This window comes from Mustela lutreola, chromosome 2 (assembly GCF_030435805.1).
Source record: "Mustela lutreola isolate mMusLut2 chromosome 2, mMusLut2.pri, whole genome shotgun sequence".
Lineage (NCBI taxonomy): Eukaryota > Metazoa > Chordata > Mammalia > Carnivora > Mustelidae > Mustela > Mustela lutreola.
This window is the reverse complement of record NC_081291.1, coordinates 156,673,113-156,687,493: the sequence shown is the minus strand read 5'-3', so window position 1 is coordinate 156,687,493 and position 14,381 is coordinate 156,673,113. Positions and strand designations below refer to the sequence as shown.

Genomic DNA, 14,381 nt, shown 5'->3' with positions numbered 1-14,381 from the left:
AGACTAGGAGGACATGACAGCTGAATGCAATGTGAGATCCTTTATTGCATCCTGGATGAGAGAAAGGACATTGGCAAAATTTGAGTAAAGTCCAGAAGATTAATATTATCATTAACATTGTATCAGTGTTGTTTTCCTGTTTCTGTAGTTTTACTCTGGTTAAACAAAATGTTAATTTTGCAAATTTTTGAAAGTCAGAAATTATTTCAAAATAAGAAGTTAAGAAAATTGTCCATACCTGTGCATTTAACTCAGGTCTTTTTCTGAACACTGCCCTCATACATCCACCTATCTTTTTTGGCAGTTCTGCTTTGATGTCTCACATCATTGCAAATTTAACACATTTGAAACTGAAGCATTGACCGTCATACCTGTACAGCTTCTCTCCATAGCCTTAGCAGTTGGAACCACCATGGACCTAATTACCCAAGCCAGAAATCTGAGAATCATTTAAAATCTTTTCTTCTCTCTGCCCCCACACACATTGGATCCCTTTCTTATTGATGATATGAAATATTTCTTGAATTTTCTGATTTTTAATATCTAATGACATCTTTCTTCAAACCAGCAACCATTTGTTACCTTGTTTATTTCAGTAGTCTTAGCTGGCCTTCTACTCTGCAGTCCTTTCGCTCCATAGCAACCCAGAGCAGTCTTTTAAAACTTAAATTAGGTCATGTCATTCCCCTGCTGAAACACTTAGTGATTCCTATTTCATTTAGGATAAGACAAACCCTTTATTTATTTATTTGTTTGTTTGTTCGTTTATAGGTTATTTATTTATTTATTTATTTGACAGATCACAAGTAGGCAGAGAGGCAGGCAGAGAGAGAGAGAGGGAAGCAGGCTCCCTGCTGAGAGAGCCCAATGCAGGACTCGATCTTAGGACCCTGAGATCATGACCTGAGCTGAAGGCAGCGGCTTAACCCACTGAGCCACCCAGGCACCCCAAGACAAGCCCTTTAACTTGGCCCATACGGTTACCCATCTTCTGGCACTGCCTCTCTCAGATTTCATCTTGTGGTATGCTTCCTCTTGTTCATATGTTCACCAGCCTTCTCTCAATTCCTCAAATGTGACATATACTCTTCCTGTTCAGAGATCCAGATCTGTGCTTTTTGCCTGGCATGCCTATTCTTCTAGCTTGTTCCTTCTCATCCTTGAAGTTTTAGCTTAAATATCACTTATTTTAAAATAGGGCACCCTATTCTTTTTTCTTCATAGCACCTTGCCACTATTTGTAATTACTGTTTTATTTTCATTGCTTGTTATCTGTTATTTCAAGTAGACTCTAAGCTCCATGAGAGTAGGAACATGTTTGTCTTATTTACCTCATCACCCCCAGAGCCTGGCACTAATAGGTGCTAAATAATTCTTTGAAACAACTAAATGAAGAAAGAAGGTAACATTTGTCTTCTTAAAGTATGAATAGAAAGTAGCTTGCCTAGAAGAAGTGAGATTTTATTTTTTTCCGGAAAGAAAAAACAATACAGGCAAAAGTGTGGAAGAAGAAACATGGTGAAAGAGGGAGAGAGAATAATTAAAAACAGTCTGCTGTTGCTGAGCATATGAAGCTCAAAGATGGGTGAGATAGACTGAAGCCAGATCTTGGAGTCTCTTAGGTACCAAATGAACTTACAAAGCTTACAAGAGCACATGGAACTCTTGAAAGATTTTAGACAATAGAGTAATATGGACAAATTTACATTTTAGATCAGATTTGTGACAGCAATTAAGTGTAGAAACTGGGAGGTGAATTTGAAGGGTGTTAGGGTGATCCAAGTAAGAGATGATGGATTCTGACCCAAACAGTTGTTACAGAAATGATAGGATAAATGAAGAAATATTTAAAGAGTAGATTCACTAAAACTTACAGAGTAGATATAGAAAGTGAGGAAGTAGTAATGAATCTTAAGTGTGGCTCCTAGATTTCCAGATTGTGTTACTGGGCGGATGGTGGTGTTTACAACAAAGGAAATTCTAGAGGAGGAGCTTCTTTAATAAGAGATGGTAATGAGTTGAGTTTAAGCTGCTCTTGAACATCTGGGTAGGGATTTCCATCAAGCATTTGGATATAAAAATCTTAAACTCTGTGGTGAGAACTCAAATAGAAATACAAAATTGATGGTAGTTGTAGCCATAAGAATAGATATGATAAAAACAGCCTTAGAGGGAGGTTATATAGTGCAAAGAGACCAGCTGGCTGAGAACAGATCCAGCAGTAGAAGTAGAATAGCAGGAGAGGAAGACACGAGGGAGACAAGAGATATGACGAAAATTAGTAGAGTGTAGGCCAAGGAAGCGAAGAAAGAAGATGTCTTTAAGGAAGGAGGGAGTGATAGGAAGAATTTCATGCAGCCAAGAAAGCTAGTAGGAAGAGCCCTGAAAATAAGGATAGCATTTGACACTTAGGAGGAGTTTAACAAAGAGAGTTTAATGAGGAGAGTTTCCATAGAATGATGAACATAGAAAAAGTAGATTTCAGTAGGGTGAGGAGTGAAAGGGAGATCAAACATTTGGAAAGACATAGGGTACCTGGGTAGCTCAGTGGGTTAAGCCTCTGCCTTTGGCCCAGATCATATTCTCAGGGTCCTGGGATCAAGCCCAGCATTGGGCGCTCTGCTCAGCAGGGAGCCCGCTTCCCCCCTCTCTCTCTCTGCCTGCCTCTCTGCCTACTTGTGATCTCCGTCAAATAAATAAATAAAATCTTAAAAAATAAATTTGGAAAGAGAAACAGAAAAATTAAATAGGTACTGGGTGACATGAAGTCCAGGCAGTGCTTTTTATATTAGAGAAACAGACTGAGAGAAAAAAACCTGGTGGGGAAGGGTGGGTGAAGAGAGAAAAAAAACAAGTTGAATAAATGGTTGTTTGTTGCTAGTATATAGAAATTTTTTTAAAAAATTGTTTGTATTCTGTAACCTTGTTACATTCACTGATTTGTTCTACTAGTTTGTTTATAGATTCCATTTTCTGTAGGTGATTGTGTCAACTGGATAGACAGTTTTACTTCTTTCTTTTTAGTCTGATACCTCTTATTTCTGTTTCTTGCCTGATCGCAGAGGCTAGAACCTCTAGTACTATATTGAATAGAAGGTGTGAGAACAAATGTCTTTGTCTTATTCCTTATTTTAGAGGGAAAGCATTCAGTTTTTTTACCATTAAGTGTGATGTTAGCTGTTGTTTATCAGATTGAGAAAGTTCCCTTCTGTTCCTGGTTTGCTGAGAATGTTTGTATCAAGAATGTGTATTCACATTATCTTACTCCTTTTCTGTTTTCATCTGTTAATATGGGGAATTTTGTTGATTGAATTTTGAAGTTAAACCAACCTCCACTTGGTCATGTAATTTTATCATTGTTATATTTTGTTGGCTTTGATTTGCTAAAATTTTGTTCAGGTTTTTATGTATCTGTGTTTATGAAGGATGTTGGTCTGTAGTTTTCTTGTAATGTCTTTGTCTGGTTTTGGAATTGGGAATAATGACCTTGTTGAATGAATTGGGAAGTATTCTGATTCCCCCCTCCCCCGGTTTTCTGGGGTTGTATATAATTAATATAACTTGTTTTTTACATGAATAGTATAAGAATTCACCAGCGAGGTCTTCTGGGCCTGAAGTGTTTTTGTTTTTTCGTGGGAATGTCTTTAACCAGGAATTTAGTTTTTTAAGTAGATACATAACTATTTAGATTGCTTTTTTAATGATTTTTTTAAAGATTTTATTTATTTATCTGACAGAGATCGCAAGTAGGCAGAGAGGCAGAAAGAGAGAGAGAGAGGAGGAAGCAGACTCTCACCAAGCAGAGAGCCCGATGCGGGGCTCGATCCCAGGACCCTGAGATCATGACCTGCGCTGAAAGCAGAGGCCTAACCCTCTGAGCCACCCAGGCACCCCCTTAAATGATTTTTGGTAATTTGTATATTTTAAGAAATTTGACCGTTTAATCTGAATTGTCCGGGTGTTTGGTATAAAGTTCTTCAAGTTACTCCTTTTTATTCTTTTAATATCTGTAGAGTTTGTAGTGGTGTCATATCACTCATTCCTAATGTTGGTAATATGTGTCTGTACTCTATTTTTCCTATTCAGTCTAGCTAAAGTTTATCAATTTTAATGACCTTCTTAAAGAAGTAGCTTTTGATTTCATTGATTCCTGTATCTTTTGTTTTCTGTTTCAGTTCCCATTCTGTTTTTGTTTACTTCAGGTTTAATTTGCTTTTCTAAGTTTCTTGTGATGGAGGCTAAAGACAGTGACTGAAAACCTTTCTTTTTTCTTAATACAGGTTTTTACTGCTATCTATTTTCTTCTGAGTCCTGCTTTAACTGCATCCTTCCAATTTTGATTTGCTGGGTTTTCATTTTAATGTAATTCAAAATATTTTATAGCTTTTCTTTTCTATTCTTCAACCCATGGAATGAATGAAAAAAAAAATATGTATATATGTATATAGTTATTTTGCTTCCAAGTATTTGAGAATTTTCCTGATACCTTCTTGCTTTTTTTCTTTTTTTAAAGATTTTATTTATTTGACACAGAGAGAGAAATCACAAATAGGCAGAGAGGCAGGCAGAGGGAGAGAGAGGAGGAAGCAGGCTCCCCATGGAGCAGAGAGCCCAACATGGGGCTCCATCCCAGGACCCTGGGATCATGACCTGAGCCGAAGGCAGAGGCTTTAACCCACTGAGCCACCCAGGCGCCCCTACCTTCTTGCTTTTGATTTCTAATTTAATTCTGTTGTCCACATATTTTCTATGGTCTTTGCCAAGACTTGCTTTTTGGCCACAAAGTGTTATTTAATCTTGGTACATGTTCTGTGTGCATTTGAAGTGTTTGTTCTCTTCTTTAGATAGAGAAAGTATTTTTTTAAAAGATTTTATTTATTTATTTAAGAGAAAGTGAGTGAGAGAGAGAGTGAGCCCATCAGCAGGGGCAGAAGGAGAGGGAGAAGCAGATTCCCCACAGAGCAAGGAGCCCGATACGGGGCTCTATCCCAGGACCCATGGATCATGACCTGAGCCAAAGGTAAACACTTAACCAACTGAACCGCCCACATGTCCCTAGATAGAGTATTTTTAATAAATGTTAATTATATCAGGTAGGTCGACAGTCTTATTTAACTTTCATTCTTGCTTTATAAGTTATTGAGAGGAGTGTTGCTATCTCTATTTGTGAATTTGTCTGTTTCTTCTTTTTTTTTTTTTTTTTAAGTTTTTATTTATTTATTTGACAGGCAGAGATCACAAGTAGGCAGAGAGGCAGGCAGAGAGAGAGAGGAGGAAGCAGGCCCTGCGCTGAGCAGAGCCTGGTGCGGGGCTCGATCCCAGGACTCTGGGATCCTGACCTGAGCCGAAGGCAGAGGCTTTAACCCACTGCGCCACCCAGGTGCCCCTGTCTGTTTCTTCTTGAGTTCTATCAGTTTTTGCTTCATTTGTTTTATAGCTCTAATGTTATGAGCTTAACATTTAGGATTGTTATAACTTCTTAATAAATTGAATTCTCCAGTATTATAAAATGACCCTCTTTGTCCCTGAAAATATTCTTTGTTGTGAAATCTGCTTTGTTTGATATTAATATAGCCTCTCTGGCTGGCAGGCTGGCTTGCTTTGCTTTCTTTTTCTTTCTTCCTTTTGACTACTTTTCTGTTTATTTCCTTCCTTCCTTCCTTCTTCCATGTTTCTAATTTAAATTTAATATTACAAGATTTTTAGTCTAACTTTGACTTTATACTGTATCTCTTTCCTCTTACATTGGAAATCTTAATCCCCGACAACATTAACATAATTATTATCATTATCTTACAAAATATAGCATTTAGATTTGAAATAATAATTTGAAATAATAATGCCGATATTACCACTGGCAGGGAGGTTACTGAATGAAGTTTAAAAGGTCTTACTGTATTTGTTCTAAGGATGCAAAGTCAAATAGTATGCTCTTGTCTCTTGAAGTAGCTCTCTTATTGGTTTCTCAGAATTGTTTATTATTTTTAAGGATTGCTTAAGTTTAATTTTACTTTTGAAATATACAAGTTTCTTATGTTTCCACAGTCAGAACTCAGTTGAAGTATGTTTGGAGAGGTATTACATTCATTCCCAGCCATCTACCCTCCATATTAGAGTAATTAGAGAATAGAGATTTACCTTACTCTTTTTCACAATTACATAGAATTCCACCATTTAGATTTACTATGAGTAACTTGACCAGACCTTATGGATGAGCATTTGGGTTGTTATCCATAGAATTAGCTTTCTTTTGTTGTTGCAAATGGCAAGATTTCATACTCTTTTATGGATTAGTAATATTCTGTATGTACATACTACCTCTTTATCCATCCGTCTATTAATGGACACATGGGTTGCTTCCATAATTTGGTTATTGTAAATAATACTGCAGTGGGTGCCTGGGTGGCTTAGTTGTTAAGCATCTGCCTTTGGCTCAGGTCATGATGATCGAGCCCTGCAATGGGCTCCTTGCTCAGCAGGAAGCCTGCTTCTCCTTCTCCCACTCCCCCTGCTTGTGTTCCCTCTCTCTTCGTCTCTCTCTCTGTCAAATAAATAAATAAAATCTTTTTTAAAAACTGCAGTAAACATAAGGAGTGCATATATCTTTTCAAATTAGTGTTTTCATATTTTTGGGGTAAATGTTCAGTAGTAGAATTACTGAATCACATGGTAATTCTATTTTTGTATTTTTGAGGAAGCTCCATCCTATTTTTCCTGGTGGCTACACCAGTTTGCATTCTCACTAAAAGTACAGGAGGGTTCCTTTTTCTCCACATCCTTGCTAGTGCTTCTTGTTTTTTGTGTTTTTTATACTGGCCATTCTGACTAATGTGAGGTGGTATCTCAGTGTGGTTTTCATTTGTATTTCCTTGATGATGAGTAATTTTAAGCATCTTCTCATGTGTCTATTGGCTGTCTGCATGTCTTCTTTGGAGAAATGTATGTGCGTGTCTTCTGCCCATTTTTAGATTCGATTACTTGTTTTTGGGGTGTTGAGTTGTGTAAATTCTTTATGTATTTTGGATACTAACCCTTTATTGGACATATCATTTGCACCAGACACCGTCTGGTCCTAGACTTTAATTTGTTGGGAAGGTTTTGATTATTGATTCGATTTCATTGCTGGTAATTATCTGTTCACATTTTCCATTTTTTCCTAATTCAGTTTTGGAAACTTGGATATTTCTAGGAATTTGTCTATTTTAGGTTGCCCGGCACATAAATTTTTCATACTGTTCTCTAATTATCCTTTTTATTTTTGTTGTGTCAGTTGTTATTTCTCCTCTTTCGTTTCTGATTTTGTTTTCAAGTCCTCTCTTGCTCTGTTTCCCCCTCTCCCCCTCTGGGGATTCTGGCTAAAGGTTTATCAATTTTGTTGATATTTTCAAAGAACCAGCTTCTGGTTTCATTGATATGTTTTATTTTTTAAGTTTCTTTTTCATTTATTTCTCCTCTGATCTTTATTTCCTTCCTCTTACTGGTTTCTTGAGTTTTGGTGTGCTGCTTTTTCTAGCTCATTTATGTGCAAGATTAGGTTGTTTATTTGGGATTTTTATTGTTTCTTGAGATATCATTATGGCTCATTTTTTTTTTTTAATTCTTTGTGTTCTTGGTTATTTTCTATTTGATTCTAGGCATTATGAAGTTTCTGGATATTTTTATATTTTTATCAGTATACTTGAGGACCCAGTTAAGTAACTTGGAAACAGTTTCATTCTTTTGTGGTTTGCTTTTAAACTTTGATGGATGGAATAAGAACAGCTTTTAGTCTTGGACTTATGTTCTCTCAGTCCTGAGGCAGCATCTATAAATTACCAGGTTTCATAATATGGCTGGTAGGACCTTGTGCTAACTATTTGTGCGCTTCAAGAATTGTTCCTTCTGCCTTTTTTTTTTTTAAGATTTTATTTATTTATTTGAGAGAGAGAGAAGCAAGAGAGCATGAGTGGGGGGAGAGGGAGAAGCAGACTCCCCACTGAGCAGAAAGCCCTGATTCGGGGCTTAATCCTAGGACCTCAGGATTACAATCCAAGCTAAAGGCCTTCTGCTCTTTTCAGATGATTCTTTCTCTAGTCTCAGTTTCCTTACATACACATGCTTATCAACACTCTGCTAATCACTCCAGAGGGATTCTTGTAGCTCTCTGGAATTTTCTTTTTGTGCAGCTCTTCTATTCTCTGGTACTCTGCCTTTGAAACTCTAGTTCCCAACTAACAATTCTCCTTCTAGCAATATGGTGGGAGAGTTAGGGGCTTACTTCATTTCTTCTGCCCTCAGAGATCAGTGTATTGCACTGCCAGTTTTTGTTCTTTTTTTCCCCCCAGTTATTTCAGGCAGGGAGGTAATTCTGTTCCCTCTTACTCCATCTTAGCTGTACATAGATATTAACACTTGTCTTCTAGTGTAAAAACAAACCTCAAGGAAGAGATTCAGGTCATTCTGTATTTTAAACAAGTTTGGACTAAATTTATTTTCCTTTGCAATTTCTAGAAAATGTATTAATATCAAATGTCATAGTTAAACAAAATGTAAGATCATTTGGTATACTAAGCTCATTTTCAACATTTGTTTTCTGCTCATCCGTGGTTTATGGTATGAATGTGCTTGATTCACTGATTAGAAGAATAGTTGAATCTAGGTAATTAGAAAAATATTTCATGACATGCAGTAAATAACATAATTTGTATTTATAGTCTTAAGTTTGTCAGAAAGCAATTTTTTAAAAGATTTTATTTATTTATTTGACACAGAGAGAGAGAGAGAAAGATCACAAGTAGGTAGAGACAGGCAGACAGGGGAGGGGAAAGAGCAGAGAGCCCGATGTGGGGCTCGATCCCAGGACCCTGAGATCATGACCTGAGCCGAAGGCAAAGGCTTTAACCCACTGATCCACCCAGGTGCACCCCCCCCCCTTTTTTAAACTTTTTTTTTTTTTTTTTTTTTTTTTGGTAAGATTATTTATTTATTTATTTATTTGACAGAGAGAGAGAGAGAGATCACAAGTAGGCAGAGAGGCAGGCAGAGACAGAGAGAGAGCGAAGCAGGCTCCCCGCTGAGCAGAGAGCCTGATAGTAGGGCTCCATCCCAGGACTCTGGGATCATGACCTGAGCTGAAGGCAGAGGCTTTAACCCACTGAGCCACCCAGGCGCCCCTGTCAGAAAACAATTTTAAAACTGTCTTACATTTAAAAATTAAGACCACTTCTGATGATTTCTGTAGATTCATACTTTTGGCTTATGGGCATCATTGTTTGGCTTTGTGGAATATTCTTATAGAAATCTTGGTGTAATGAACTGCATTTTTCTCAGGTTTTTTATAACTCATAAAATTACAGTGGCTTTCTGGGGCACTTGGGTGGCTCAGTTGGTTAAGCGGCTGCCTTCAGCTCAGGTCATGATCCCAGAGTCCTGGGATCGAGCCCCACATCAGGATCCCTGCTCAGCAGAGAGCCTGCTTCTCCTTCTTCCTCTGCCTGCTGCTCTGCCTACTTGTGGTCTCTCTCTCTCTCTCTCTCTAATAAGTGAATAAAATCTTAAAAAAAAATTATAGTGGCTTTCTGTAATTAAGATTTCTTAATTAATACATACATGAGATAAATTTGGTATTACAAGGAGAGTAATACAATAAATTGGCGCAATAGGGAATGTGGAAAGACACTGGACTTCAGAAACAGTTAAGAAAGTAGAAGTTGTGTCTTGGCCCACTTTGTACTAGTTGTATTACCTTTAGCCTTTTTTTGTTCCTGTGTTACATAATCTTTTTGGTCCTTACTTTCTTCTTTAAGGTGTTTTTTCTCAAAGGCAGTTGTGGGAGTTAGATTCATTTTGTGAAAATACATTGTAAACTACAAGTGCTGTGTAAAAAACCAAGTATCATTTTGAGATTCAGCCTGAGGATTATAAATTTCAAACAGTATGTAGTTGGAAAATTTGACTGTACCTGAGCCTAACATTTTAATAACCAGAAGTATTATCTTGGCCTGTGCTTTCTTTGGTTAGTTTCAGAAATTTTTAAAATTTGATTTTTGATATGCAGTTTAATAGACATGAGTCATATTATCATTTCTTTCTTTGCTTGGCAGCACAGCATATACACTTCACCCACATATATGATCTGTGGGTTGTGGAGAGAAATAAGGATGTTGCTCAGTAGCCCACATATTTCAACAAAGAATACTCTTTAGTAACTCCCATGAGTTTCTCTTAAACATTAGGAAAGGCAGACCCTTAAATGTTAAACTAAATATGTGAACTCAATATGAGTGAGAAAATGTGAGGAGCAGACCATTAAGTTAAATTCTATGTCCTCTGTAAATACCAGGGACTTTACCTGTAGAGCTGATTAGAAGACCTTGGTTTTTAAGTTCTGAAACATTTCTTGTAGAGTGATACAGGAGCTGTTACTGAGACTCAAAATAAAAGGCTACAGAATTGTGGGAGGCTTGCCCTCTATTTATGAATCAGATTTTAAGTGGAAACCACAGTCGTTTCCTTGTTTCTCATTCATGCTTTAGCAGAGGATGTGATGCCATAGATCTAGCTTGGTTTGTAGTTTCTCCTTTAAGGTTCACACCACATTCTTTTCCTGTTTAGAAGCCACAGCAGTTTTAATATATTATCAAACCACAGAATCTACCTTGCTGGATATTTACTTGGGGAATGTGTGCTACATATTATTTGGTAGAGCCAGTACTGATCGTGGCAGACTGGTTTAAGTCATATTTCGGAAATACAGCATAAGTAGATAAAAGTGCACAATATAAATAGATGTATTTGGGGTAGGTGTGATATATAGGCATACATCTGCACACTTGTGGAAAACAATTTTAACCCTTTGATTATATTAATTTTATATTTTAAAATAATACTTTATATTGTTTAACTTGAATATATGTTAATTTTTTTTTTTCCTTTCTTAGCATCATGGCATGCCATGGGTTGCCTCTCATAAATGGACAAAGCTGTGACCCTTATGCAACAGTTTCTCTAGTGGGCCCTTCTAGGTAATGTTTTGTTTTGTTTTTTAAGTTTTTATTTAAATTCCAGTTAGTTAACATACACTATAATATTAGTTTCAGGTGTATAATACAGTGATCCAACATTTCCATACAACACCCAGTGCTCATCACATGTGCACTCCTTAATCCCCATCCCCTATTTCTCCCACCCCCCATTTCTCCCATGCCCCCACCCACCTCCCTGCCACTAATCATTAGTTTGTTATCTGTAGTTAAGAGTCAGTGTTTCTTGATTTGCCTCTCTTTTTTTTTCCCCCATGCTCATTTGTTTCTGAAATTCCACATATGAGTGAAATCATATGGTATCTGTCTTTCTCTGACTGGCTTATTTCACTTAGCCTAATACTCTCTAACTCCATCCATGTCATTGGTAGGTAGTGTTTATTGAATTATTATTAGATTTTTTTAACTCTAAACACATAATTTCAAACATGCCTTTATTTTCCATAAGTACACTGATTTTAATCCAGAAATGTAAACATCTCTGGATCTGAAGACTTAGTGTGTATATGGGCTTAAATGATTTCCTTCTTCGATAGTAGATGCTTCATTACATTGAAATAATCACTGGTTGGCTTCTATTTGTAACCTGGAGTTAGGAATTCAGAGTAGGAGAGCAAATTATTATTAGATTTTTATGTTTTAAAATGTGACTTTAAGAATTAAAAGATTAAGATTTTAAGAATAAATGCTAAATGGTTATTTATGACACAAAGTTAATGAATGCTTTGAAAGAAACACTTTTAGTGAGTTCTGTTATACATTTGCAAACAACCAAGTCCTATTCTTATAGAAAGAAAGTAGATGCCATTTCAGATATGCTGGACTCTTAGACTGTGGGGAGCAATGTTAGTTTTATAGTAGTTAAAATGTTCTTTAAAACATAAGTTTGACCTTCCTCACTCATCATTGGCCTTCCTACCTTCAAATGTCTTAGATTTTATATGGGTAAATCCTGTTTTAAGAAATGCTAGCTCAGATTCCCAAGGCAGTTTCCATATTTTTATCTGGAAAACTGCTAGGAACTAAAAATGCCTTTTCTGCTCATGGCATCTGTGCTCTGCAGAGAGATTCCAAGCTGTAGACAGCCTGCTGAAGTACCAGAACATGGTAAAGTGCACCATATCATTGATTTAAATTATTTCTAATGATTTATGGAAAAACCTATAGCAATTTATATATTTTGTATTTTATAACTTCATTATGATTTCTTCCAGAGCCTGACTAGTCTGAAATTTGCCTACAACTTTAAAGGTTTAAAATCAGGAAACAAAGAGCAAATATTTGCTTTATACCAAACTCATACATACATACATACACAGACACATACCCCTTCTCCCCAACTTCAGGCTCTCTAGGTATTCTTTTTTTTAAATTTATTTTTATTAATTTTTCTTAATTCCAGAATAGTCAGCATACAGTGTTACATTAGTTTCAGGTGTACAATAGAAGTATTTTTTATTTTTTAGAAAATCACCAGTAAGTCACTTTTAAGAAATGTATTAATACATGTATATAAAGTACCTAGTGCCATGACTAGTACTTACTGTATGCTCAAACAGTATTGCACTGTTAGCACTATAGATGCTTCTAAAGTTGAAAGCAGATACTCAGTCCTTGAACATTCATGTTATCAGAGGGATTAGTTCTAGATGTTAAAAATGTTTAACCTAATTGAGCTATTTTTTTGTTTCCATTTATAATCTGTAGCTAAAGACAAATTCTTTAGTGTAATCATTTAGTAACATACAAGTGGAAACCATTTGCTTGTGAATTCCATTTTAAGAGTCATTATTAGTATTGATAGTGTACTATCATCACATAAGATGTTAAAATTGTGGGAAAGGGTGGGGAAAGACTGCATGGGATTTCTGTGTACATTTCTTTGCAACCTTCTCTAATTATTTCATAAGAAAAAGTTTTTTTAAAAAGCCATATTGTAAGCCCAAGAAATAAATTTAGTTAATGCTTTTTGTGTTCCTCAGGTATTTTTCAGCATAGATAAAGGTACTCTGAATCTCACTGTCTTCCTTTTACCATTCTGATATAAAATAAGCTTGTATATGTAAAATAAGCTCGATAGTCAGCCTAGTGTAGCCATAGAGAGAAAATACAATCTGGTCATATATAGCATATACAAACTTGTATTTTCTTTGATTTGGGTCTTTAGAGACATGTCAGATTTTTTCTCCAAGTAATATTTAAAACTATAGTTTTCCCTGAGTCATCTTAACAGCTAAAGGGAAGTCATGCTCCCTGGTTGGAAATAGCATGTTTTATAATTGTGTACCATTAAGTTCTACAAGGTAAAACTCTACCACATTGGAACAGGAATGACCAAAAGAAGACAAAAGTAAAGAAGAAAACAAGCAATCCGCAGTTTAATGAAATCTTTTATTTTGAGGTAACTTTTTATTTTATATAAATGTTGACATTGAATATTTAATATTGAATGCTGGTTTACTTCTTTTTTTGAGCTATAGCCATAGTAATCAATTAATCAGCTAATGCAACTAAGCATTTCTATTCCAAGAACAGTAGAACCATGATATAATGTGGTAGAGGACCAGTATATAAAACAAATAAAGGCAGAACTACAACCGATTTGGGGATAGGAAGGACTAGGGCCACACCTACTCTCTATTCATCCCTATTACCACATCCTCCTTCACACACCCTCCCACCTTATCCAGCCCCCCACCTGACACACAGTAGCCACTGAACTCTTATACTGAGTACTACTGTTTGAAAATCACTAGTAAAGTAAGTATGACATCAGTTGGTTGGAGTTCTTGTCCCAGTTGATGTGGAATAAATCATTAAATGTGAGGTTTAAGTTTATCTTGTGAAAAGATAATTTTGTAAGAGAAAATACTAGCTACCTACCTGACAGAGTTTTTAGGAGGCCCAAATGTGAGAATGCGTTGAGACCATAAAGTGCTATAAGATTAAAGCCTTATTATTAAGTTCTTTTTAGCTAATTGCCTCTATAGACAAATGCTTGTTTTCATAGAGATCTTCAACTGCCTTGAAGTTGCCCCAAAATATAGTGCTTTGGAGTTCTTTACTGTGGAGCATTGGTTAAAGAAATCCTTTTTCATATTATTTGAAAACTACAGGGAAGAAAAAGATCTCTGATTTCTAAAAGATTGTGTTCTAACCATAGAACATGTCGCAAGTGAGATTAGTTAGCATGTAGGAAGATTTGGGGAAAAGTTCCATTGTGTGCTTTTTCCTCTTTTGTCTGTGTGTTTTTCTTGATAATTCCAAGTGAAGAGGAGTGAGAGCACATCTAGCCATGCCTAATTACTATATAAAGAAAAATAGGTTGAGAAAAATACCAAAATTGAAGTAGGAAGAATT

General features: G+C 36.1%; 1 protein-coding gene across 6 annotated transcripts in view; it reads left to right on the top strand.

Annotated features, from left to right (window-relative positions):
- Positions 1-14,381, top strand: part of RASA2 (RAS p21 protein activator 2) — a 142,125-nt gene that overhangs the window by 68,775 nt on the left and 58,969 nt on the right. For all 6 annotated transcript variants that reach the window (XM_059163909.1, XM_059163908.1, XM_059163913.1 and 3 more), the window contains exons 6-7: positions 10,920-11,003; positions 13,350-13,422. In XM_059163909.1, the coding sequence (XP_059019892.1) occupies positions 10,920-11,003; positions 13,350-13,422 (157 nt within the window). The remainder of the gene's footprint in view (positions 1-10,919; positions 11,004-13,349; positions 13,423-14,381) is intronic.